General features: G+C 47.5%; 1 protein-coding gene across 1 annotated transcript; it reads left to right on the top strand.

Moving 5' to 3' along the window:
- The first annotated feature begins 747 nt into the window (after positions 1 to 747).
- SEZ6L2 (seizure related 6 homolog like 2) lies at positions 748 to 25,279 on the top strand. The gene is made up of 18 exons (XM_081884741.1): positions 748 to 1,758; positions 5,657 to 5,884; positions 6,417 to 6,734; positions 6,857 to 6,990; positions 7,523 to 7,715; positions 11,293 to 11,478; positions 12,334 to 12,505; positions 12,935 to 13,098; positions 14,208 to 14,402; positions 15,514 to 15,652; positions 16,896 to 17,092; positions 17,973 to 18,167; positions 19,307 to 19,498; positions 19,741 to 19,932; positions 20,063 to 20,101; positions 20,224 to 20,341; positions 20,662 to 20,764; positions 22,538 to 25,279. Exons 1-18 carry the CDS (start codon positions 1,686 to 1,688, stop codon positions 22,565 to 22,567), a joined length of 2,868 nt encoding a protein of 955 aa, XP_081740867.1. The 5' UTR covers positions 748 to 1,685; the 3' UTR covers positions 22,568 to 25,279.
- The last annotated feature ends 655 nt before the right edge of the window (positions 25,280 to 25,934 follow it).

The following is a 25,934-nucleotide window of genomic DNA, read 5'->3' as shown; positions in this document are numbered from 1 at the left end:
CATTGCAAAAAAAAAGAAGAAAGGAAATAAAGGCAACATTGCTGAATACAGAATGATGAGGTATATAAGAATTTGAGGACAATTAACTACATTTGTGAGAAAACTGAGGCCTGTATTTTGCAAAAACCCATAGAGAGCTAAGATGCTGAAGGTGGCATAAAATACAGAGAAACTGATGTACTAATGCAAATCCAATGTCTCTGCCTGGATATCTGAGTTGAATTTGCAAGAACTGCATAAAAGCTTCTCTTCTTTTGCAAAACGGACTAAGCTACTTAGGCACCTTGTTGTGGTATGTTTTAAAGTGCTACCACCTGCATCTCTCAAAAGGACGTACAGTATCTAACTGTGACCCATGTTCAGTGGACAGTCATATAATAGTCAACACGGGTTGGTTTTTCTAAAATTCCAGCCCACTGCCTATTAAAGAAGCATAGTTTTGCCTTTGCCTTTCCCCCCTCCCATGTATTTATTTCCAGTCTCAAAGAAAAAGAGATCTGCTTATCTGTAGGTATTATTTTGCAGATCCAAAGGCTGCATTTTAGTTAAGGCCTCCGTGTTGCTTGCGAACAAGCATTGCATTATCTTCATATTATTATTATTATTATTAAAAAAAGATCAGGTAGTTATTTTTCCTTCATTGCATTTGTAAGTCATTTACCTATACTATAGGCACCCTCTGAGGTGGGAGTGGAGGATCTAAATTCCACATTCTGCAAAAGGCTACCCTAGGACCCAGAATAATCTGTAGCTACCGGCTGCATTTCTGTTGCAAATGCACAAGCTGCCATCCATTGCGTTTCATTGTCAAGGACAGAGAGAGCTAGAGAGAGAGAGAGAGAGAGAGAGAGAGAGAGACTTGATTTGCCAAACGAATTGATAGGCACCCAAGGTTTTACTATTTTTTTTTTAAAGGGCAGATTACTGCATCCATCTGATCTCTCTTTTTTGGCAACTGAATCTGAATTGCTTTGGCAAGATTGGGAGGGGAGGGGGGGAACAGTGTGCCGTGGGTAATAAATGTAAAGTCTCTGAAATAACAGGAATCTATATGTGACTTTTCAGATAGGTGTGTAGGTGGGCTTGTTCACAGGTTTTGCTGAAGGGTTTATAAGGTGTCATATGGGTTTGTGGAAAGGCAGGACCATCCACTTCATTCATCCTGCCGAGAAACCAGGGAGCCAGTGCCTTTTCATATGCAAAGAAATGCATCTCTGCATCCTGCCTTTTCTCTGTTAAAAGTGGGCTTTAGGTAACTGCTATATTCTGTGGGCAAAAACCACGAGACAGAGGGAGGCATTATTTGTCAAAGAGGCCTGGAACTGAAAATGAAAAGGTGTTACACTGCTCCACCTTTAAAGTATGTATGTATATTTATCTAAAGGAAGGTATCTATATGATTTATCTGGGTTTTTTTTTAAAGTGTTGTACGTTTTCAAAAGAACAACTAGTGAGCAGCAAAAATATTTCAGAAATAGCCCACTATTTCTGAAACACAAATCCTAGATTGCTTTTGAAAGGGAGAGAAAAACAGAGGAAGGAAGAAAATAACACAGGAATAGCCATTGCAAGGGAATCTACTGCATTTTCATTTGCTAAGCAGGCTCCTGGCTCCACGGCTCCCTTGCCTGGTAGGAGAAGGAAATAGCTAGACTAGGTATTCTGCAGGTCTGAAGAAATCCAAAATGGGCTGTTCGGAAAAAGCAGCGTCCAAAATGCTGTTCCTTCTGCTGCTTAGCTCTGTGCCTCTTCTACAAGGTAAGGGGGCCGGCTTTGTCGGGAGAGGGGTTTGGGGGTGTGTGTACCAAAACGGAATGGGCTTGTTGCATTTTGACAGTGTTTTGTACCAAAGGAAAGGGGATTGAAAATGCATCCTCATCTTCCCCACCCCCCCAGGGTGCAAATGGCAGGTGGGTATGTTGTGAAGGCGGTGTTGCAGGCATATGGGCAATATTTCTAAACGCACCTTTAAAAACAACAACCTGAAATATTTTTTCTGCCTTGCATGGAAACACATGGATGTTAAAACAGCTTTGGGTATGAGATTGTGATGGAGGGTACAGGAAGGCTGCCAGGGTTATTATAAGCGCTTGCAAAATGAAACGAGGGATGGGGAAATTGTTGCACAGAGCTGGGAGGTTCTGTGCCTCCTTGCAAAAAAAGAAAGGGAAAAGGGGGTGATCCTCTTTGGGGTTTGTAGAGGCGGAATACAGAGATCTGAGGAGTAGCATGCATCAGGAGCAAACGAATGATAATCAAGGGTGTTCTAGGGGAAATGGACAGGGAAATATTCTGGTTAAAAAGATTACAAAATATAGTACAAAGGGGTCCATAAACTGCCTTTGCTTTTCATTATTAGTATGCCCCCGCAACATTGTAAAGGGGAGCACAGGCTTCAAGGGAACCAATTATTAATAACGGGGGAGGGGTGTCAGGTTGTCGCAGAACATTGCAAGTGAAGCAGAAATTTGGGGCTGACCCTTGATTGAGACGAGTCCAGACAGGACATTTGGGGTTGGGAGTTGAGTTGAATTTTGAAACGTGGAGGTCAAAGAATTGGGGTACAAATAGATGCTGATGTGTGTAAGAAAAAAAGAAAGTGGGGTGTTACATATAACACTGCAAAGAAAAACAGATTCAGGATTCCTGCATTGCTAAAAGGAGACAGGATTTTTCATGCAACGTAGAAACAAAACAGGTTTATAAGGTCTCTCTTAAGAAAAATGGATCTCTTCGCAAAATCAGAAAAGGGGTGCCCAAACATAAGGATTGTGTTTCTTCTTCATTGTCATTCAGTTCTGGGGTGTACAGCAGGCAGGGCTGTAAAGAGCTGAAGAGATTTGGGGAACTGTGGCATAATGGAAAGGGGGGGGCAGGCTGGCTTGGGCAATGCATTTCCAAACAGGATCAGCGCTCATGCAGCTTTGCAATGCAGTTAAGGTGGGGAAGAGCCTCAGTATTGCTGGATGTATGTGGGGTGTTTAGCTGTGGCAGCAGGCTGCTGCATTTCCAAGGCCTTAAAGCACCATGGCAGCAAGAAAACTAGATGTGGGAGGGCAGAAGGGTTGTGAGGTAGAATGGTGAAAGATGAGGCTAGGCCCAGGACTCCATGAAGGTTGGGGTTATTACTGATGCACTGCAGGAACTAAGGATTTGGGAAGCATAGATTTTTCCATTTGGGTGTGGAGACTAGATGTTTATCTGGATTCCAGCTAACTGTGTTCCTTCCTATACTATCTTGAAATCACAGGTGTCACCCACCTTTGTTGATTTTTTTTAAGGCAGGGGGAGGTTATATGTGCACAATCACTCACTTAGGAGATGCTGGGTGTGTGATGTGCCACAAATTAATGTGGCCTTCCACAGAAGGTTATCTTTTCCTGCCTAACAACTGTTCTTTTTGCCACCCCAGAGGCAGCTGCTTTTTGATTTTTGACATCTGTCTCGTTGAGGGGGTGGCTGGCTGGCTAGGAGTGGCTGACGGATCCCTAAATGGGATGGGCGAGGCAAGCCTTCCCACTCCGTGGGGGTCTCTCTGCCACTTTACTGTGGGGTGGCGAATGACTGGGCCCACAAGGCCTGCCAGGCAGCTGGCCTTCTTAATGGAGCGAGTTCAGAGCAATTAATGGCTCGCCAGCAGCTGCCAGGATCTCACATGCTGTCAGACGCCTACGGCGGTGGCGGCTGTCACTGCCGAACTTGTCACATCAAGGCAGCAAGAGTGATGTGCGGGGCTCATCATTCAAGGCCCTTCAGCCCGTGATCCGCAAACCCCCTGCTATCCCATCCCTGAGCTGCCTCTTAGAGCCTGCCAACCACCTTTCAATCAGCACCCTGCCCTGCGTCCTAGCTTACAGGCTCTTTCCCCTTCTATTTTCCCAGCACCAAGGCCAAACTTAATGTGTAAAATATGGAGCTAAATGACGCAGCCTTCTGCAGTAAAATGGGAGGAGGGAAGCAGACAGGCAAGCATTCACAAGAGCACTTAACACACATTAGTTACCTCCCAGTTTGCATTTTAGCTACCGCTTCACTGTCACAAGATCACGTCTCTGCAATTCACTTGCCTTCTTATCACACTTCAGCTGCGCAGTTTGCCAACAGTGCCACTTTATCACAGATAAATTACTCCACCTTAAACACACACTAGTCACCCATTTTGTTCACAAGGCCTAACTTCTAAATGAATGGCCTCTTCGTCCTTTTTTTAACCAGTATGTTCATCCAACCAGCATTGATAAAAACAATAAGAGTTCTTCCAATAAGAGTTCGTCCAATAAGAGTAGATTTAGACCCTCTAATGAGAACACCCCTGCTTGCATCTGGATCATGCCACATAGGATTATAGAAACAGACTGAATCAGTGAGGGGGAAATATCTCATTTCTACCACTCTTAAAGAAAAAGAAAAGTGTAGTTTGGGCTGCAATCCTAGAACACTTTTCTAGTTTAGTGAGTAAGCCCCATTGAACTGTATGTTAATGACCGCATAAAACAATTCTTTTTTGTCTGGATTAATTAACAACTGAGAAAGCAAGATAACCAGGGTGGGTGGGGAGGCAGGACTAAGAAATAATTCCACTTTTTAAAAATGGGCCAGCATCAAATTCTTAGCATGCTCTCATACAGAACAAAGGCTTCGGAAGTCTTCCCAGGATGAGGGGGCAGTGTGAAGACCCCTAGGTGCCTGTATCAAACACAGATGCATGGGAAGTCTGAGAACTGGAATTTATTTCCATTTGGGGCAATAAGCAGTCATGTGGCCCAGTGCTCCAGTTAGGGAAGGGAAGTTTGTGTAGAGGGACCCTTGCAGTCTATAAGAACCACCTCTGTTTTAGCCAAAGCATCGCCCTCCTGTAGCTTTCTTTTAAAAAATCCAAAAGGGGTCTACACGAATGCCAAGAGGACTAGGGGTACATCTTTTCCCTCAAGTTAAAGCACAGAGGTGGCCAAATGTTATAACAGAAGTGGTGGAGCAATGGAAGTGGTGGCCAATGTTGTGCATGCCTTTCCCCCCACCGCCAAGCCCAGGCCATATTTCAGGGATGGACAGTTGACCAATGGGTGGGAGTGGCTGGGCTTCCATCACCACCGGTCAGTGGCCAAGTGACTTATTCTTCCTCAGCAGACCTTATGCCCACTCAGACCCACCTCTTCCTCCTTCCTAGACAAGGACAAGGGGCATGACTTTGGACAGAGGCGGATTGTCAGGCCTAAGTCCGTGCTGCCACGAGGCCTGCAGCCATTTCCATATTCCGCCAGGCGGGCCTTGCTTAAATTATGAAGCCTCGTTTCAGTCAAGTATTGCCAAGTCCATTATGTGGCCAGGCCACACTGCTTCCTCTCTCCTACTCAGGGTAGACCCACTGAAACGAAGGAACCTAAGTTGGTCATGTCTACTAACGTCAATGGGTCTACTCTGAGCAGGACTGGCATTGGCTGCAACCCACTGTGCAGGGCACATGGACCTGGTAGGGTTAGTTTTGTTCTGTGCTGAGGGACGTAAGGAGGACAATGCAAGATCTGGATTGTGGTGGACGGAGATGTGGAGGCCTGTATTGTTTGTTGACTTCTTCATTTATTGCATGTCCTCCCCAGTCTTCTTCTGAGGAAGCTCAAAAGCTGATAGGTTTCCATTCACCCTTCCTTCACTGCAGGCCTGCCCCTCTGGGAAAATGATGATGTGGTCCCGGCTACCCCCTCCCCACAGCTGGAGGCCCTGTCATCGGAGGCCATGGGTGGACCCAAGGAGGAGGAACTGGGGGTCTCCGCTGAGGTCAGGGGGTCCTCACCCCCCAGCCCCGAAGGCCTCTCTGAGTTGCTGCAGGGGGCACTGCTGAGGAAGGAGTTTCTGGGGGGCGAGCTGATGGAGGAGCCCATCCCTGGTGAGAAAAATAAATAAATAATCTGGAGGAGGGTGGGAGAGGAAGGGGGAGGTCATGGCGCCCTCTTTGGGCATGGCTGAAGTAAAATGGGGTGGCTTGTGTGGGAAAGTGTGGCTGGAAGACTATGGATAAAGTAGGTTTGATTATTAACTGGAATAAACGTTCCAGTTTGGTAAATATTGGTAATAAATACAGTAGCAGCTGGTCCATTGGGGCGTTGGGGCACAGACCCACAAACCTCAGCCTTCTTACTTAACAACCAGTCAAGGGTGTGTGTGTGGCTGTGCTCTAGCGCCACCTACTGCTAGCCTCCCAGCCTTCTGCCCTACCAGTCCCATTGAGCACCAGCCACCAACTATTTCTAATAGATAGTCATTGGTTTACTGCCAGAAAAGCGATATGCATTTTGCAGAGTGGCTATTGGAAGGGTGTGGTGGGGGGCTACAAATGTACATGTTTCCCTGTCATCCGTTCTGATTTCCCTTCCCCTGTTCTTTCCTTCTCTCCCACCCTCGCCATTGTGCTGTCCTAGGAGGTAGCCCTTCCACGCTGCCCCCATTCCACCCACCTGTCCAGCACTTGGATGGTGGGATGGTCCCCGAAGCCTCTGAAGCTGCAGCCACGGGTCCTTCCCCTTTGACCACTGCTGCACCGCCCACTGGCTTCCTCCTTACGACCCCTCCGGCTTCCACAGCAGCTGCGCCCCCCCGCCTTCCACCTCCACCTGATGAGACCGGGTCTGCCGGCCAACACATCTCAGCCACGACCACGGCCTTCATCCCCGAAGGCGACGAGGAGACCACCACCACACTTATCACGACGACAACCATCACGACGGTGCACACGCCAGGTGAGGGGTGAGGATGTGGAGTGTGGACAGATTCCAGAGTTGGTGGACTTGCTTTAAAGTGTGCTTCCTTAAGGCAGGGCGAAGCCATTTTGATTTTCATTGTTTGTGTCTTCCTTCCCAAGTACTGTGCAACAACAACATCACTGACGTGGAAGGCTACGTGGAATCTCCGGACTATGCGGGCGCTACTTTCTATGGGGGCCTGGATTGCACCTACACAATCTCTGTTTATATGGGCTACGGGATAGAAGTGCAGGTAAGCTACAAGAAAAAGGGCCAGTCTGAAGCTGAAAGATATTCGCTGTTCTAAGTGTTTTTTAAAAGAAGATGAGCAGGTAGCATAAAACCTGGCCTTTTCTGGTTACCTTTGGTTCTTGTCCTTCAGATTTGTCTCATTTTTCTGTCTGCAAGACAGAAAGAAAAATTTGCTTGTTTGCTGCCAGCTGCTTCTAGGTGTTGGAGACTTGAAAATACCTTCTCTCAACATAGGGATGCTGGCAGTGACTGAAATTTATTTGCTCCCTTCAGAGAAATAACAACATCTTGTGTTACAGCCTTTCTCACAAATAGGTTTACATTTTGCATCCCCAGTCAAAATTCTCAGACTAGAGGAAAATAATGGTGTTCTTAATTTTTAATTCCCAGACAAAAAGTCGTGGTTGTGTTTGGAGGGCGGCTAAGCTTAGACGTGTCCTTGTAAATCATTTGTTCTGGGTTTCAGTCCAAGAGAGGGAGAGCTCTTTTTTCTTCCATTCTTTGTCCTGACTTTGTCCACCTTCCACCCCCAGGTGCAGAGTCTGAACCTATCCAAGGAGGATTCGCTGACCGTAGAGGGCCTGGGAGGGGAGAAGCCTGTTGTCTTGGCCAATGAGTCCCTGATGGTTGAGGGGCAGGTGATCCGCAGCCCAACCAATCAGGTGTTGATCCACTTTCAGAGCTACCACACCACCACCCCTGGAATCTTCAAATTTCACTACCAAGGTAAGAAAAGGACATTTCAGTCACCCCTTGAAATATGTGAAGGAGCAATTTGCCAACCATGTTTAAAGTAAGTGGTTTTTAACACTTTAAAAACAGGCCAGTGTTTTTGTGAAGTTTTGAAGTTTTGAAGACCAGGCTATAGGCTATAGGCCAGTGTTTCCCAACCGGTGTTCCGCGGCACACTAGTGTGCCGCCGGACGTTGCCTAGTGTGCCGTGGGAGGGAGGCGGGCGAGTCGGGCTAATCCTCCGACGAGCTCCACCTCCAGACCCATTGCTCAAATCCTTTAACCCAGGAGGGCGGGGAGGGGGGGAGAAAGAGAAAAAAGAAAGGGTGGGAAAAAAGAAGGGGAAGAGAAAATATTTTTTTTAAAAAAGGAAAGAGAGGGAAAAAAGCGAGGGATGGAGGAAGGGGAATAAACAGAAGGGGAGGACAATGAAGAGGGGCGGGGCTTGGCAGGCAGCAGATAACTGGGGAGGGGGGCGCGGCTGGCGGCGGCTCAAGGCAGGAAGGGAGGAGCTGCCTCGCGGAGAGTCTTGGGCTGCAGAGATTTCCCGATCAGGAGCGCGGGAGGCCACGCCGTGGATGGGAATCTCCTCCTCCTCTTCCTCCTCCTCCTCCAGGAGAGAGGGTGATCCGCCCCACCGAGTCGGGCGTGCTCAAGCGTGGGAGCCTATAGTTAGAGCTCAGCTCCTTTTCTTGCCTTCCCCGCCCCCCCACGGAGCACATTTTCCTCGCCCCCCAACCCCCGCATGTAGAATAGAAGCCCTCCAGCCTCCACGGTGCACAAACTCTCCCCTCTGCAACGAAGCGCTTTGTTGCATATCTTTGGTGAGGTTTTTAGGCAGTCTTGGTGCACCTTAAATCAGCGCTAATTGCGCCTGGACGCAGTATTTACTTCCGAGTAGGCCCCCTTCTCCCCCCCCCCCGGTAGCACCTGACGTTGCTATTCGTATCATCAGGTTTGTTTGTTGATAATTTAATTGTTTTAAAAGCATCATGCTAAAGAGCTCTCTCCCACCCCCAGACCCTTGGGCAAAACAGAAACACACACATACACAAACACAGAGATTGAGCCCTGCAGGTTTTATGAAATGAATGGATTCTGAATGCCTGTTTCAGTGGCTTGTCCGCCTTAGGCTGCTGGGCCAGACCCCTGTTACACGGTGCAGTCCGTAAGCTGTGAGCGCTGCTACCTGCCGCCGAGACCACGTAACGACAGTCTTGAAAGACCTACATTGGCTCCCAGTACCTTTCCGAGCACAATTCAAAGTGTTGGTGCTGACCTTTAAAGCCCTAAGCGGTTTCGGTCCAGTATACCTGAAGTAGCGTCTCCGCCACCATCGTTCAGCCCAGACACTGAGATCCAGTGCCAAGGGCCTTCTGGCAATTCCCTCACTGTGAAAAGTGAGGTTACAGGGAACCAGGCAGAGGGCCTTCTCAGTAGTGGCGCCCGCCCTGTGGAATGCCCTCCCATCAGACATCAAAGAGATAACCATTACCTTCTATGCTGTTACTATTTTTTTATTTTTTTTTACATAAGTAAAAAGTGACCTTTCCCCATCTGGCATGGTGGTGTGCCTCGAGATTTTTTTCATGAAACAAGTGTGCCTTTGCCCAAAAAAGGTTGGGAAACACTGCTATAGGCTATAAGACGTGCCACCCTGACCTTCTTTAGGAGGAAGAGCAGGATATAAATCAAATAAATAATAAAATCAGACCTGTTGGGAACCAATCCTTAGTTGGAGTAACTCAGGACCAAACTGGATCTTACAATGTGATGATTATTTATATGCAGCCCGACAACAAGTGTTGTGATTGCGGTAGATCTGTTTGTCTAAATGCAGGGCTCTATAAATCGCATGTAAATCCTGTTTGCTTAAAGTCACATATAAGATGAGATGCAGCTCTCATTTTTAGATCCAAAGGTGCATGTGGGTGAGGGGTCCTAGCCATTTGCTTCTGATAGTGAAAGTTCTGGTAGTAGAACTGAGAGAAAGGTTCTTGGGGAGTGAAGCTACTGCAGACAGTAACCGGTGGACACAATATAATTGAGGAAAAGTGTAATATATCATTAGTCCATGACAATGAAGAATGTGAAAATGTGGTATTTAACTGTGAAGCCTAAATTGACTAAGAGTGACTAAGAATGATGACTAAAAAAATAGTAGACTTTTGTTGTGTTGGGAAACCATGACTTGAATACTGGCAGAGTGAAGCACACCCCTCTACAGAGATATCTCATTTATTAATATGGTGCAAGAGCACATTTAGATGTAATCCATTTGTTACATGATTTGTTTTTGTCATTAGTATGGGATTTTTAATGTCTGTGTCAGAGAAATGTTAACAACAAGAAGAAGTGATGGGGCAGACTCAGGTTTAAACAAACGGGTCTGCTGCCATTTGGGTCTAGTTTGAACCACGTTATTATCCGATCTAAGAGTCACAGAAGCCGGGTCAGGGTGCTCTGCAAGACCTGAGAGAAATCCCAGAGATGGTACACGGTCCTTGCTTGAGAGTTAGAGATTGATGAGCCAAGAACAGAAGGAGGATCTCTGGGACTTGGGCAACAACTTGGAGAGGACCCAAACTGTTTATTTGGGCTGCCTCTGTAGATGCCTGAAACAAAGGCCCTCATGCTTAAAGTGGCACATTTCTGGCAGAAATGTTGTGGTTCATCATGTGATCAACATCATCTCTTTCCTTTACGTTGCAATGTGGGCTGACAATCCAAGAAACCTGGATCAGTGATTTGGACTGGAGCCTAAGGTTTACCAGTTGCTGGAAACCACGGGAGGCAAGAGTGCTGTTGTGATCAGGTCCTTGTGAGACTAGGATGCTGGAATAGGCGACTGGCCGGATCCTGCATGGCTCCTCTTGCATTCTTATTATGCCTGCCAGTTACAAATCCTTGGTTTCGTTATTTAGCTTCTCCACCAACAGATGGGGCTGCAGACTTTTATCCTTCTTCAGCTGCTGTCCTTTATGTTACCATATTGTTGTTCTTTTGACAAAGTTTCAGCCATGTTTTGGGCAGAAGGTTTCTTGTTTCCGTAACTAAGAATCAGTGTCCTCCCAACACACGCTCACTTATGGAAGTAGAGGCTTGGGAGTTTGGGAGAAACATGCAAATTTCAGCTTTTGTTTTGTAAAGCTAAGTTTCCAGCCCTCGTGTTTATGGAAATAAACCTGAAAATGCGTTGGCAGAAAGGGTTAAAAGCAAGGAGTCCAGAGTCCAGCCAAATGTGTGTTTTTTTAAAAAAACCATCTCTATTTTCTAATGCTTATATTAAAATTTTTCAACTGACTGCCGAGCAGCATACAATTTCACAATAAAAACATTGTGGCAAAAGTGAAATGTGCCAATCCTCTGTCATCCAGCATCTTCCCCCTTTAGAAAAAACTATATGCAAATTCAGGCTTGGTTTTGATGGAAGCCATTAAATCAGTCGCTGAATGCTTCAAATTTCCTCCTCCTCGATCCTTCCCAGTTCTCAGTTTTTTTGGCCTTGGGCCATGTGCTTCTTTTTGACACCGCATTCCTTCGCTGCCCCCACCCTGCCCCCCAATTCTAGCTTTCCTCCTGAGCTGCGGCTTCCCCAGCCGACCTGAGAATGGCGATGTCATGGTGACTGACCTCCACCCGGGTGGTTCTGCCACTTTTAAGTGCGAGTCAGGCTTCCACCTGCGAGGGGAAGAAACGCTCATCTGCCTCAACGTCAGCCGCCCTCGCTGGAGCGGCACGAGCCCTGCATGTGTGGGTGAGTGAGTGGCCAAAGCAATGTGGGGTTGTGGCTTATTTGGATAGAGCATGGTGCTGAAGTTGCCAAGGGTTGCGGGTTTGATCCCCGTATTGGCCAGCTGCATATTCCTTCATTGCATGGGGTTGGGTGAGATGATCCTCTAGGATCATTACAACTCTATGATTCTAGAATGGAACAGGGTAGCCTTAGGGAAAGGCAGAAGAGGGCTAGACTGCTGACCAAAGAAAGGTCTTTTGGTCCATCGTTCAGCCTGGAAACTGAGGTCCTCCTCTGAGGGACTTCTGCTGGTTCCCTCACTGTGAGAAGCGAAGTTACAGGGCACCAGGCAGAGGGCCTTCTCGGCAGTGTTGCCCACCTTGTGGAACACCCTCCCATCAGATGTCAAGGAAATAAACAACTATCTGACTTTTAGAAGACATCTGAAGGCAGCCCTCTTTAGGGAAGTTTTTAACGTTTGATCTTTTATCGCTGTTATTATTATTATTCTGGGAGCTGCCCAGAGTGGCTGGGGAAACCCAGCCAGATGGGCGAGGTATAAATAATAAAATTATTATTATTATTATTATTATTATTATTATTATTATTATTATTATTATTATACTTTGGCCAAGCAGGTTAGAGTGTGGCACTCCTTCTTGTGTTTCGTAATTCATAACACAGAGAAGAACCTTGTGACTGTTTAATAGGGGTTTATAAAAGGATAAGTGGTGCAGAGAGGAAATAAATAGAAAAGAATCTCTCTTTCGCAAAACAGTGGAAGTCAAGGTTGTTCAGTGAGTTGATCATTAGGTTTTGGGATATATAACACTGCTATTACTAATATAGCAATATCTGGCCTTTGTCCCCCGCTAGCTTCCTGTGGAGGGACAGTCCACAATGCCACTCGTGGGCGCATCGTGGCTCCTGAGGCTCCAGGAGGGCCTCACGGCCGGAACCTCACCTGCCGCTGGTTGGTGGAGGCGCCCGAAGGCCAGAGGCTTCACCTGCACTTTGAGAGAGTGGCCCTGGACGAAGACAACGACAAGTGAGGAAATATCGATGCACGGGTGCTGCAGGAGAAGGAGATGAGGGTGGTGACAGGGAGCAGAGAGGAAGTACGGTATTTGCAGCTGGAGGGGAGAACGGGGCAGAGGAGAGAAAGGACAAGAAATGGTTGAGGGGAGGCATGAGAAGATGATGGCAAGGAAAGGAAACATCAAGGGAAGGAAATGTGGGAACAGGGAGAGCAGGAGGTAAGCACATCGGAGAAGATGTTGGTTCAACTAATTAAGGGGAGCTGGATGGAAGCAGTCAAGATCTCTAGGGCTTGGGGGGGGGAAGCAGTGGGAGACAGAGGTTTGGAGCAGTCCTCTTAAGTTAGATTGAAGCTCTCAGGAGGTTTGAGGTGAAAGAATACATTGCTTTGAGGAGGAGGAGGCCCAGTCACGCAGGGTTTTTTCCCCCTGCTCCCCAGACTGATGATCCGCAGTGGGAGCAGCGCCTTTTCCCCGATCATCTACGATTCGGATATGGATGATGTCCCAGAACGGGGGTTGCTGAGCGATGCCCAGTCTCTCATTGTGGAGCTCACCAGTGAGGGCCCGGCCACACCTCTCATCCTTAGCCTGCGCTATGAAGGTGAGAACAGAGACCTCCCCACTTAGGTGCCCTCAGAAATGGCAGGAGCAGGCCAGCCTGGAAACCGGCATCTGGTATTGGTTGCTTCTGAGTTGTTATTCTGGGTGACCGATTAAATCGCAGTAAGTAGAATCAAGTGTACGTATTCATCACATAGAAACTATTGTCTTGGAGCAAATCCAGAATATTGCATTTAGTGGACTCATAAGGTAAAGGTAAAGGACCCCTGACAGTTAAGTCCAGTTGTGAACTACTCTGGGGCTGTGGCACTCATCTCACTTTATTGGCCAAGGGAGCCGACTTTGTCCGCAGACAGTTTTTCCAGGTCATGTGGCCAGCATGACTAAGTCGCTTCTGGCGAACCAGAGCAGCGCACAGAAACGCTGTTTACCTTCCCGCCGGAGTGGTACCTATTTATCTACTTGCACTTTGATGTGCTTTCGAACTGCTAGGTTGGCAGGAGCAGGGACCGAGCAATGGGAGCTCACACTGTTGCGGGGATTCGAACCGCCAACCTTCTGATTGGCAAGCCCTAGGCTCTGTGGTTTAGACCACAGCGCCACCCGCGTCCCTACAGCTCCACCCTCATATAATCCTATAAATACACATTATATTAGAATTTTGGGGAATGGCTTAATCTGCAAATAGCAACAGGTTCCTAACATTTGAAGGTTGTCTTAGTAAGTCCAAATATGATTTAACTTTTTGGGTATAAGTGTGGCACTGCAGCAAAGTATTGCAGACTGAAGTACTTCTGCTCAGGATTGCAAAAAATGAATTCTTTCCCACCTGTTTTGCCTTTTTTCCCCTCAACTGTGAGTCAGCATTTCATTCTCACTGAACGTGCTCAGTCCTCGTTAGGCTATTTTGTTTGGGTTGTTGTTGTTATTCTTACCATTTTCTGGCAACCAGAATCACTCGGTTCTGGTATGAATGTCACATACTGTATTGATTTGAACTAACCACCACCAAGGCCTTTGCCTGCAGATTCCTAGTCAGCAATGGACTACTGCCATCTACTGGCTAGTACTGATACAGCAAAGGGAGGGGCCAGAAATTGGTGTTTACCTGGGAAGCTTTCCTGACTCTCTTGCTCCTCCTCCTGGCAGCTTTTGATGAAGACCGTTGTTATGAACCATTCCTGGCACATGGAAATTTCAGCACCTCAGACCCACTGTATCGCATGGGGACTGTGGTTGAATTTGCCTGCAGTGCCGGATACATGCTTGAACAGGGGCCTTCTGCCATCGAGTGCATTGATTCAAGAGACCCCCGCTGGAATGAGAGCGAGCCCACCTGCAAAGGTAATCTCTCAGCCTACTCAGCCATGCCGTTTGACGCCAACCCTTTCCATTTTGTTCCTGAATTTCTTTATAACTCTGCCTTATGAATGTGTACAATGCAGTGCACCAAGATTCATTTTTCCATGGTGCTTATCAGTTCACATAACTGCTTAGGGATATGGGCAAGACAAAAGGGGGCAGGTTGAGAATGACTGGAAGGAGATTTAAGTCACGAGAGATTGCGCTCGTGGCACCAGGAAGGGAAAAAAGGAATTCTGGGAGGACAGAAGGGGCAAAGTCTATTTATAGGTGAGTGAGTTGGGTCCAACATGTTAAGATCTCTGAAATAAAAAATAGCAGTATTTGTTAATAATGGGTCCATAAACCAGGAGGGGGTCTCCTTGTTGGGATGGGGACCCTGCTTGCCCTTGGTGCAGCTCTTGTCTTTATGAAGTCTGAAAACCAAATGGGAAAATGGCAGTCTCCTAAGGTTTTGATGCCACTCCACAAGCATGGCCAGGTAATTTGGAACCCCACTGTTGAAGAAGGATTTAGACAGAGAAAATTACTCCTCAGACTGAAGCCTCCTATTCTACAGGTTGGCCCAGGAAAACGTAATACATTTTCAAGTTAACAAGTGTATTTAGTTCTAATCCTACAGGCACTTATCTGTCTGCAGGCGCCATTGGAATGAATGGGTCTTGCTTCCAAGTACGCCAGAAGTAGTGTAGAGTCACAGTCTTCAGGGCAATGAGGTCTGGGGCCTGGGTTTATCTTCCCACAATTCCACAGAAGGATCTAGTTTAAAACTGGCTTAGGTTGGCAGTGCCGATGCACCTTCTGGTTCAACATGTGGCCTCTTCCTGACTATGTGTGGTGTAGTGGTTAAGAGCAGTAGACTCGTAATCTGGTGAACTGGGTTCGCGTCTCCGCTCCTCCACCTGCAGCTGCTGGGTGACCTTGGGCTAGTCACACTTCTCTGAAGTCTCTCAGCCCCACTCACCTCACAGAGGGTTTGTTGTGGGAGAGGAAGGGAAAGGAGAATGTTAGCCCCTTTGAGACTCCTTAGGGTAGTGATAAAGCGGGATATCAAATCCAAACTCTTCTTCTTCTATGTTATTTCCCCCTCCAGCCTTATGTGGGGGGGAGCTCTCTGAGTCAACAGGCGTCGTCCTTTCCCCTGATTGGCCCCAGTCCTATGGGAAAGGCCAGGACTGCGTCTGGGGCATCCGGGTGCAAGAGGAGAAGCGAGTGCTGCTGGACATCGAGATGTAGGTTCCACCTTCCGCCGTCACCATCAGCACCACCACCCCTTTTGAGGGGGGGCGGATCCTCATGATTCAGGCATCGACATCCCACATTGTCCTCCCATGGTCTTCCGAAACCACCATCCATCATTAGATTGATTGTTCAAGTCATTCATCTCACCCATTTAATATGGTAAGGTCCTTGCATAAGATTTGGAGATGTCTCATCTGACAAAATAGGATGCCTTTTGTGACACAGACAGTGCCTGATCAAACCAGACTCTGTGGCAAGTTCTTGGTATTTTTAGGAGCAAGTTTCTACATTTTAGGAGGAGGGTGTTGAAGGGAAGTGGTGTTCTTAATCATCAACACAAGCAGGAAAATTATTTAAACAATAATTATGCTGCTACTCCTGGTGATTTTTTATTTTTTTTGCCACTGGCACTGTACTAGGACTTGACGGGAAATGGCAATGACAAGGTCTTTCCCCCATGAAGTTTGCTATCATGATTAAATATATATAGGAGTAAAGTGATGAGAGAAAATAATCCCTTGGTTTAAATGTTGCAAAAAAGTAAGGTTGTTTATTTATAATTTCATTTTTAATCCTATCTTTCTCCCCAAACCCACATAAAAATCTGGAGGCCTGAGGAAATGGATCAAACCTCACACCAAGCAGAAAACAACAGCAACCCCTATGTATGCAGTTACAAGTCACATAGTGATGAAATAACTGTGTACACCCATTCTTTTTTATATAAAAAAAACAACCCCAACAACCTCACAATAATTTGAACACTGTCTCTGAACAGGAAGAAACCACAGTGAAGTAATTATTTATATTAAAAAAGAATAGCTGTCTGCATGGCTGGATTCTGCTATCCATTAGCCTGATGGCTGCCACACTGCTTTTGCAAATGCACTCTCAAGTGCTCACTTTGAGGTTACCTGATTGAGCATCTCCGCATTGTAAAACATGTCCCTGTTTCTGCATGCTAAAAAGGAACTTTCTTTAAAGAACCTCATTTTCCTTAATGGTCCTAGAAAGCCTGTGGTTCTCTAACCATTTATTCTCATTTATTCTCATTCTCTATTTATTCTCATCCATTTATTCACCTGCCTATGCATCCTTCCATTAGTCTGGAAGAGAGAAATGTTGGAGCAGGTTAAGCGACCTAATCCTGCCACTTTGCTCTTCCTCTTTCCTTTCTAACGATGGTTCTTGTTTGTGTGTCTCTCTTCCCCTCCACCCCAATTCTCTTTCTAGCCTCAACATCCGCAAATCCGATGTGCTGACCATCTTTGATGGGGGCGACCTGACAGCCCGGATCCTCGGCCAATACTTGGGTCCCCATCCCCGCTTCAGCCTTTACTCTTCAGGCCCAGCTGTCACCCTCCAGTTTCAGTCGGATCCTGGGGACCCCCTTTTTGGCCTCAGCCAGGGATTCCTGGTGCGGTACAAGGGTATGAGAAAGAAGCCCTGAGCGATGGGTGGAAAATGATGGAAACGCCATAGAAAACAAATGTATTTCTGACACATCCTGCAAATATAGTCTATCATGCCAGACCCCAAAGTTGTTTGGAAACATCATAGGGGATCATGGTGGGGTGGGGTGGGGAGGATGTTCTCATATGCTTTGCTTGTCTGAGATTCCCCACTGAAAGAGAAAGGAAGGCCGAAAGAACAGGCTGGGAGGAAGGAAAAGAAAAGCACAGGGAAGAAGAAGGGACCATTCTTGCCCATTTTTAGTTTTGGGGAGAGATAGATTGGGAAAACATGGTTATCCCACTGCTGACACCAATCCTGCTTCCATTCCAGCCTGGATTGCTACATAGATTTTAAATACCCAGTGTAGGTTCAATTTTTGTTATCTTTACAGTGTTATTGCAGGGGTCTTTTCCTGTGAGACAATCATTAACCAGAAGAACAAGATATTCTATAATGTTTCCTTCCATATCTCTCTCTCTCTCTCTCTCTCTCTCTCTCTCTCTCTCTCTCTCTCTCTCTCTCTCTCTCTCTCTCTCACACACACACACACACACACACACACACACCTTGCTGTCGCTATCAAGTCATTCTATTTGTCCATGGAACAATGGACTTCACTCACCAAACAGAAAGCCCCATAGTGTTGTGTGCAGAATCCCTGATCTGGGATTTCCCTTCAGCTTGTTGCCATCTCACTGTTATCCTAGGAGAGTTGTTTGGGAGGACGGGCCTGTAGGACTCCCCGCGTACCACAGGAAATTGGGAGAAGGAGAAGCATAGGTGGCGGTAGTGGTGGGGAACATGGCCTGAGGGAAGGCAGCCCCTAACTCCTTCCTCTCCTCCCTGCTCTGGCAGAGGTTCCACGAAACGACACTTGCCCCGAGCTGCCCGAGGTGGAGTTTGGCTGGCGCACAGCTTCTCACGCTGCCGTCATCCGCGGCACAGTGGTGACGTACCAATGCGAGCCAGGCTACGACATAGTGGGATCCGACATCCTCACCTGCCAGTGGGACCTGTCGTGGAGCAACAGCCCTCCCACTTGCCAGAAGAGTAAGTCTTCCTAGGGCCAGCAGTGGGGTGGATTTCACCCCAGGAAAGGCATCCTTTTTTCTTTTACCACCCGGACTCAGAATATACCAGCAGGGACTTGGGTAGCAGGAGGGTGAAGAAAGAGGGTAAGCAAAACCTGCTGGAGGAAGAGCCGTTGTGGTGCAAAAAACATTGGGTCCCGAGGGATGGAAACAGGGCCCCTACCAGGAGTCATGAAGTAGCCATGGACTACTGAAAGCCTTGCTCAAGATCCATGTTTAGTTTCTGAGCTTTCAGACAGACAGAGCCTATACAGCAAAGGTGGTAAACCTCCAAGGCCCAACAAGCTTCCTCAAGGCTGTTTTGGGCAAGCCATGCTAAATCTGCCACCACTCTGGTTGCTGGGAACCTCTCAAGCAATGTGTAAAGTAGGATTGGATTCCCAAGCATCAGCTGACAAGGCAGCCCTGCTCACTTTGGGTGTGCAAGGAAGTTCACTGCCGTGCTAAGCAGGATTGACCTCCCAACGCATTGGCAAGGAGAGGCCAAGCCTGCTGGATTCAGACGCTCAAGAGCTCCCTGCAGGGAATTCTCTCACTCAGCAGAATGGAAACCCCTGCGTCCACGAAGGGTCTGCCCTCCGCTTTGTTTTAGCTCCAGTTTCAGTGCAACTTCTTTTCTGAACCAGGAAGGGGTTTGTGCTGAATCTTGCCTATTTGGGACTTCAGATCAACTTGCAGGCAGCATGGCCTTTGAAGGGGTTTGCACTGAAACATCTGCTATTCCCCTTCGTTTGAACCATGCCATGCTTCCACCAAATGATGTCATATGTGACGTCAGGCAATTGGCATTTGGGCAGCTCCACTCACCTATCAGATTTGCAGAGTTCCCGACAAACATTTGGCCTGTGGAGCCAGAAAGGTTCTCCATCGCTGCCATGCAGGATTTTGACTGCAACGCAAAGAACTAGAAACTTGTTTCACTTAAGAATGGAAGATAAGAGCAGCCACAGACCCCATGTCCCATGTCCACACCGTATCAGGAAGAACATTAGTTCCCACGTTGTGAGGCTTAGCACCCTCAACAGGAAAGGAAGGGGAGATCCACAGGGCCCAATCTCAAACCTGTTTTCCTTCCTCTCCCTCTGCTTCTTCCCAAAGTTGTGAACTGCGCTGACCCTGGGGAGATCAGCAACGGCAAGCGCAGCGTCTCAGACCAACGTTTCTCCATTGGCTCCCACGTCCAATATTTCTGCCATGAGGGCTACGTGGTGGAAGGGAGCAGCACACTGACCTGCTACAACCGGGACACGGGCACCCCCAAGTGGAGCGACCGGGTGCCCAAATGCGTCTGTGAGTAAAGAATTGGGGTCCAACTGAGAAGGGAAGAAGCTGTGTTGGCAGAGCTGGCAGGGGAAAACCCGTTCTGGGCAAGGGAGCACCTGGAGCCCAGAAGGGAAGATTACAGGACCGCGGGAAGTTGAGCAGGGGAAGAGAACCATAGCTGCTGCGTTGGGATTTTTAAGGGAACGTGTGCAGGATGGCCAAGTTGGCCTTCCAGTTTGGAACCGAAAGCTCCTCGGTCTCTCTTGCAGTGAAATACGAGCCCTGCCTGAACCCTGGCGTCCCAGAGAACGGGTACCAAACGCTTTACAAGCACCACTACCAGGCGGGAGAATCCCTGCGCTTTTTCTGCTACGAAGGCTTTGAGCTCATCGGCGAAGTGACGATCACCTGCATACCTGGCCACCCGTCCCAGTGGACCAGCCAGCCTCCTTTGTGCAAAGGTATGCATTCTCCCTGCTCCAGTCACCGCCGCACGTGGCCTGCCCACTCCCCATCCCTCCCGCCCTACTCTGTTGTGATTGCCTCTTGCTGCTCTATAAACGCCCCCCTTGGTCTCTTTCCCTCCCCCAGTGGCCTATGAGGAGTTGCTGGATGGCCGGAAGCTAGAAGGTGAGGATGGGATTGTGATGGGGAGGTTGGGAGGGGAGGGCCGGGGCAGGAGGTGGGTGAATTTGCCCTGGGTCTGCTGCTGAGGTCACTCACACGTTCCGGTCGCGCCTTTTGTTTTGCAGTCACCCAAACGACAGATCCTTCCCACCAGATGGAAGGTGGCAACATCGCCCTGGCCATCTTCCTGCCCATCCTCCTTGTTATCCTACTGATTGGTGGCATCTATGTCTACTATACCAAGTGAGCTGAGCCTCCACAGATCTTGGGGGGCGGAGGGTGGAGTTGGGCCTTGGCCAATGGGTGGGCAAGGGCCAAGTGGCGCTGGATGTAATAGGTTGCGATGGAGCAACTTGCACCTGCCCTACGAAGGCAGAAGGCTGTGGTTCTTTGGTGCTGTGAGAATCTTAAATTGGAATGGAGAGGTATTGTGTGACATCACTGCAGGATATTGAGGGTGCTCAGCCCCCTTCTTAAAAAGGGGGGGTGCTGGGGCCCCGGCAGCCCGACTGGCTTGCTTTGTTCTATCTTCTCCTTCTCCTCCTCCTTTCCCCCACCCCCAGGTTCCAAGGAAAGACCCTTTTTGGCTTCTCCTTCTCCAGCTCCCACAGCTACAGCCCCATCACTGTGGAGTCCGACTTCAACAACCCTCTCTACGAGGCTGGGGTGAGATGCTCTTTGTCCTGCGGCAGGTGGGGGGATGGGGAAGAAGGTTGCTAAATGGGACGTGAATGTCTGTGAAAACACGATTTTTTTTTAAGTCATTTTGGAAAATAATAATAGGTGGAAGAAGTAGTATAGTAGTATTTCTTAAAATTATATACTGCCCTTCATCTGAAGATCTCAGGGTGGTCCACAAGATAAAAATACAGGATAAAAACACAAAATAAATAGAGCAGAACAAAACCATAAGCACCACCCCTTCCCACAAACACATTTAAAAGGGCATTAATCAGGCAAAGGCCCGGTTGGGTAGGAATGTTTTTGCCCGGCGCCTGCCTGGCGTGCTCTGGTCCATGGGGTCACGAAGAGTCGGACACTACTAAACCACCACAATAAAGATGCGTAATGAAGGTGCCAGATGAACCTCCCTGGGGAGAGCATTCCACAAACGGGGAGACACTGCAGAAAAGGCCCGTCACGCTTTATTGCAAGGGTGAGGAATGTTTTTCAGCCCAAGGACCACATTCCCTTCCAGGGACCACAGGCTAATAGTGGATGTGGCCAGAGACAGAAGTGGTCAGAGCAATCGAGGGCCAGTTGGAGAGACTTGGGGGGCCACATTTGGACCTTGGTTCTCTATCTCTGCTCTGCATGGTGTGTGTTTTAAAATAAATATCAGGGAGATTGGAATCCAATACATCTTATAGCAGTTTCTGGAGCACGAGAAGCTCCAGGGGCTACATTCTTGTTTTGTTTCCTTAGGGGTGATTTTTTTATAAAAAAAACCACTCTGAAAAATCACCCTGATTTTGTAAAATTTCTGTTATGCTCTGCATGTGTAAGTGGAGGCTGATCTGCTACCCCACATCCAATCCCCAGAGAGAGACTATCCAGGACTCTCTTTTGTCTTCGGGGGCTATAAACCAGGATATGAGCATGCTGAGCAACAAACTGGGATGCCAGAAAAATCACTCTGTAGCTTTGGAAAGCTAATGTTCTTTAACAGGGATGGGGAATATTTTTCTTCCCTTCTGGGGAAGCCAGTCTTCTCGGGGTTGGGAGGGCCAGGGGCAAAATTGGCAGAGCAAGAAGTGGGAGTTTTACCTTTCTGCAGTCGACTAGCCTCTTCCCACCCGCACAGCCTTCTCTGTCCTCAAGGCAAGCAAGAAAGGCTTATCAGAGTTCAAGGGCAAGATGTAGCAGCAGCCACAAATGTGGGTGGCTTAAAAAGAGTATTAAACTAATTCAGGGAGGACGAGGCTGCCTGTGGCTAGGTTCCCCCTTTGGAGGCTGTATCAAGGGAGGAGAGTGCTGTTGCATCCCCGTCCTGCTTCCATAGCCCTCTGGATGGTCACTGGGTGAACAGGATGCTGGGCTAAGATGATCCAGCAGCACTCTGCTTATATTCTGATGCTTTTCCAAACACAGTAGTTATGGTTGGGGCTGGGGGTGCTCCCAATACACATTCAGTTTTCAGAGGAGGAATTTTCCTCAGGATCAAACCAGAGGAAGAAAAGCTCCGGTCACCCCAATGATGATCAACCCCACAAACTGATGCTAGTTGACACATTTTACATCACGCCCGGTCGAGTTCTGAGTGATGTCTTGGACTAAAATTGGCTTCCCAGAAGCAATTTGTAAATCAACCGGCATTAACTTCCTAGCTGCCCAATTCCTCTGATGTTTGGGGTGGTTCGGGACGGGGAGAGCGTTGGCAAAACTCCACCCGGATGCTAACGCGCCCTTTCCCTCCTCTCAACTTCTCTCCGCTGGCAGGACACCAGAGAATACGAAGTTTCCATCTAGAAGATGTCGGAGGATTCGTGTTCTCCCCCCGCCCCCAACCTGAGCGGGTTTGAGGAGCAGCGACTGAGAACGATTCCTATTTAAGGAGGGAATAGTGGAAGGTGGTTTCGGGGGAGTTTAGGGGAAATGGCCGGAAAGAAGGGGAGCTTCTCCTCTCTGCCCCACAGATTCACCTTCCTCCCTTCCTCCCCATGTTGCTGCCTCACTGTCCACTCTCCCAGCTTTGGACGCCGTCCACTCCCCCCCCACTCCTTGTAAATACCCTCTTCAATGTGCCAAACGCGTTTCACACACAGACAACACACACACACACACAGGTTTTTCCCCCCCTGCTTTACCTGTTTCTTTACTTCTTTGTTTATTTGTTTGTTTGTTTACTAACTCACTTCCCTCCTCCCCGCCTGTTGTTTATTATTTCCTTAGTGGTTGAGAAAGGAGGGGTTGCGCCTCATCCCTTTCTTCCCTTGTCTTGTCCCCCACGTCTTTTCTAAGGAGGTGGATATCAGTTTTAGGTGCTGCCATTAAAATAACAACAACAACAACACCACACACTTTGGAAAGTAGATTGTACAGTAACATCACTCGAAACCAGCATTTTGTGGCGCTTGTAGAAGACCTTGCCGTAAGCAAGCTGTACTTGGTGCCAAAGGGAATGGCATAAAACAGTAGAATAACACAACTGAAAACTGATAGATGCTGTAAATCTGGGGTGGTGGCTAACCTTTTTTTTTTTTTTTTTTTTTTTTTGCTGCTCCTCTGCTGATCCATGCAGATTATCTGAGGATGGAGGGATGGGGGAGGCTATTGCTCCCTCCCTACTCATCAAATGATCAATCTGGTGACCTGGGAGGGGGGCAATTGGCATCCCCATTGGGGGCTGGGCTGGGCAGAGAGACGGAAAGCTCTCTGCCCAGCCCAGCACCATATCTACTTAATCCCACAGCTGCCAAAAATCGGTGGGGTCTTGGAGGGCAAGAAAAAAATGGAGGAGCCACATCGGGCTCCTGGGCCTGGGGGTTGGCCACCCCTGCTAAATGAAGAAACCCTAATTCTAAACACTTTATATGGGAGTGAGTCCTGTTGAGTTCAGCAGAACATATTTCTGCTATGTTCTTGTGCAACTGAGAAAAAACATTTACACCCCCTGAAATAAAACCAACACCTCCTGTCATTTGAGAGGGGGAAGAGCAGGGTCACAGAACATTGTACTTCCACCTGACCATACCATAGCATAGATGGGTTTTGCAAAGGCCCCACATGGTGAACTGAGGTGGCCTTACGAGAAAGAAACCAGCAACAGGTTCGTGGAGATATTAAGGTGACGCACACTGCTTAGATGGCACCTTTGTAATTAAGCGGTATATTAAGGGGGCTCTTGGTAGATCCTGCAAAAAGAAGGCACTGTTAACAGCAGCTTTATAGTGCAACTCTTGCGTATGTTTACTTGGCATGAAATCCTGCTGCGTTCAGTGGGGCTTCCTAGTAAGGGCTTTCTGATTACATCTTGCCATTCTTCCTCTAATCCTGCTACCAACCCCCCTAAAAGCAAGAAAAAACACCCCCCGCCCCCTGTCGAACAGGTCCTGCAAAATACAGATCCCACTATAAGATGCTTGCTTAGGAATTTTTGGCATGGTGAGGTGGCCCGGCCTCAGGCAGCAACTTCCCAGTCATTTCGTTTGTTATCACATTGGAGAGGGAATCGTTTTTGATTTTCTGTTTGGGGCAAGAAAACGTTTTGGGATGTCTGCCCCCCAAATGAAAATAAGACTTATATGCTCTCATCTTTGAATAAATATTCCACTGGGGAAAACAATCCCTGAGTCTTCATTCGTTGTGGAGACTCTTGAAATCTGGTGGTCCATAGACTTTTAGGGCATGAGCCACTGGGAAGTTCTCATGAACAAGCCCCATTGATTGGCGTATGTGCTTACGTTCTTTGTTTTAATGGAGCTCCCAAAGAAGAACTTCCTACTGTGTTGTAACCTCATATAGGCTCCCCATAATTTCCCTCAATTTCTGCCTTTTCAGATTAACACGCAGGCGGAAAATGAATCACAGATTTTTCTTTTAAGGAATGAAGCGGAGTGGTTATTTCTCTAGTGAGCAAGTTCCCTTAAAAAGAAAACTTTGGGCTGTAGTGATTTGGGGGCAAAGGAATTTCTAAGGCTATAGCATAGGCAAGTATTTTTTATGACTCAATTAAAAAAAACACACCATTGAAAGCCATTAATCTTACAACTGCTTTTAAGAACAATTGTGCCAATATTTATTTTTTATTTTAGTTTGCTGCCTTTTAAAATGAAAAATAAAACCACTGTATATTTCTCTAGCTTGCTTATAAAAAGAATAAAAATAACGAGGCTTTTTAGCCACTAGTTCTCCAAAGTATCCCTTGAATGATAGAACACAGATGAATATTTACATTTGAAAAATTGTTTTAATCCTTTTAAAGGCTGGTTTTCTTATTAAAAGGTGCCATACCCATTTGCCAGGAAAATTACATGTGCACTAGGTGTTAGTGTTTGCTTTCTGAGCAGAAGGGCATTTACTCTTTCAGAATACATACCGCAAACAAGGGAGAGGCTTTCCCCTTTAATCATCAGAATAGAAAGTCATTAACTGTCACTTGACACCCACTTTAAGGATGCTGAGAAAGCATTTTGTGTGACTCTCCCAGCTGAGGTGTTTGCCAAAAAAAAAAAAAGGCAAGATCCACAGTGCCAAAATGTATGAAAATAATGTTTTAAGAAATCAAGTGCTAGGAAGAGACCTCATCCCCTTAGGACATTCTCTGCAAGCTTATGGGAGAATCCCGATGGGGAGTGCCAAATCACACACCCTAGAGGGAACGAAATCTCAAGTCCCCCAAGGGTTATATGGGGCAGGGAAGGCGTTTGCCCCCTTTAATAACTACATCCGTCCACCTACCTCCAATATGGGGCTGGATATAGGTATATCACTTCCCCATCGTCCATTTCTCATCTCCCGTATTATCAAACTTGTTGGATCGACTCTTCTCCCCCCGCCCCCGTGACCGTTCTCTTGCATTTTGAAAAAGGGCAAAAGGCATCACGTTTTTCCAGGTTCTCCCTACCCTCTGTGGACATCATGGTTCTCCTCATAGTTCCATTCATGTTGGGGAAAGGGACAGTGGGATGTAACCCACCCACCCCCGTCCGCAAGGGAGATGGGATTTCTGGGGAATGCTTCCTTTTGCATCCATAACCCCTTACACCCCTATTTTTCAGCCCTTAGGTATTCCCCTTCCCACCCTCATTTGCTTTTATTTTGGAGCAATAAATAAAACGCACCATTTGTAAAAGCCGCGGTGTCTGTACCTCTATGCTGCAAAAGGGAGGAGATG

Source organism: Podarcis melisellensis (genome assembly GCF_964234715.1).
Source record: "Podarcis melisellensis genome assembly, chromosome: 13".
NCBI lineage: Eukaryota > Metazoa > Chordata > Lepidosauria > Squamata > Lacertidae > Podarcis > Podarcis melisellensis.
This window is presented reverse-complemented; position numbering and strand designations above follow the sequence as displayed.

Excerpts from the sequence above, each read along its gene's own strand:
- SEZ6L2 (XM_081884741.1), top strand. The coding sequence starts at position 1,686 with ATGGGCTGTTCGGAAAAAGCAGCGTCCAAAATGCTGTTCCTTCTGCTG. Across the intron at positions 12,506-12,934 it reads CTGGACGAAGACAACGACAA|ACTGATGATCCGCAGTGGGA; the intron begins GTGAGGAAATAT and ends CCTGCTCCCCAG. Across the intron at positions 18,168-19,306 it reads CCCTCCCACTTGCCAGAAGA|TTGTGAACTGCGCTGACCCT; the intron begins GTAAGTCTTCCT and ends TTCTTCCCAAAG.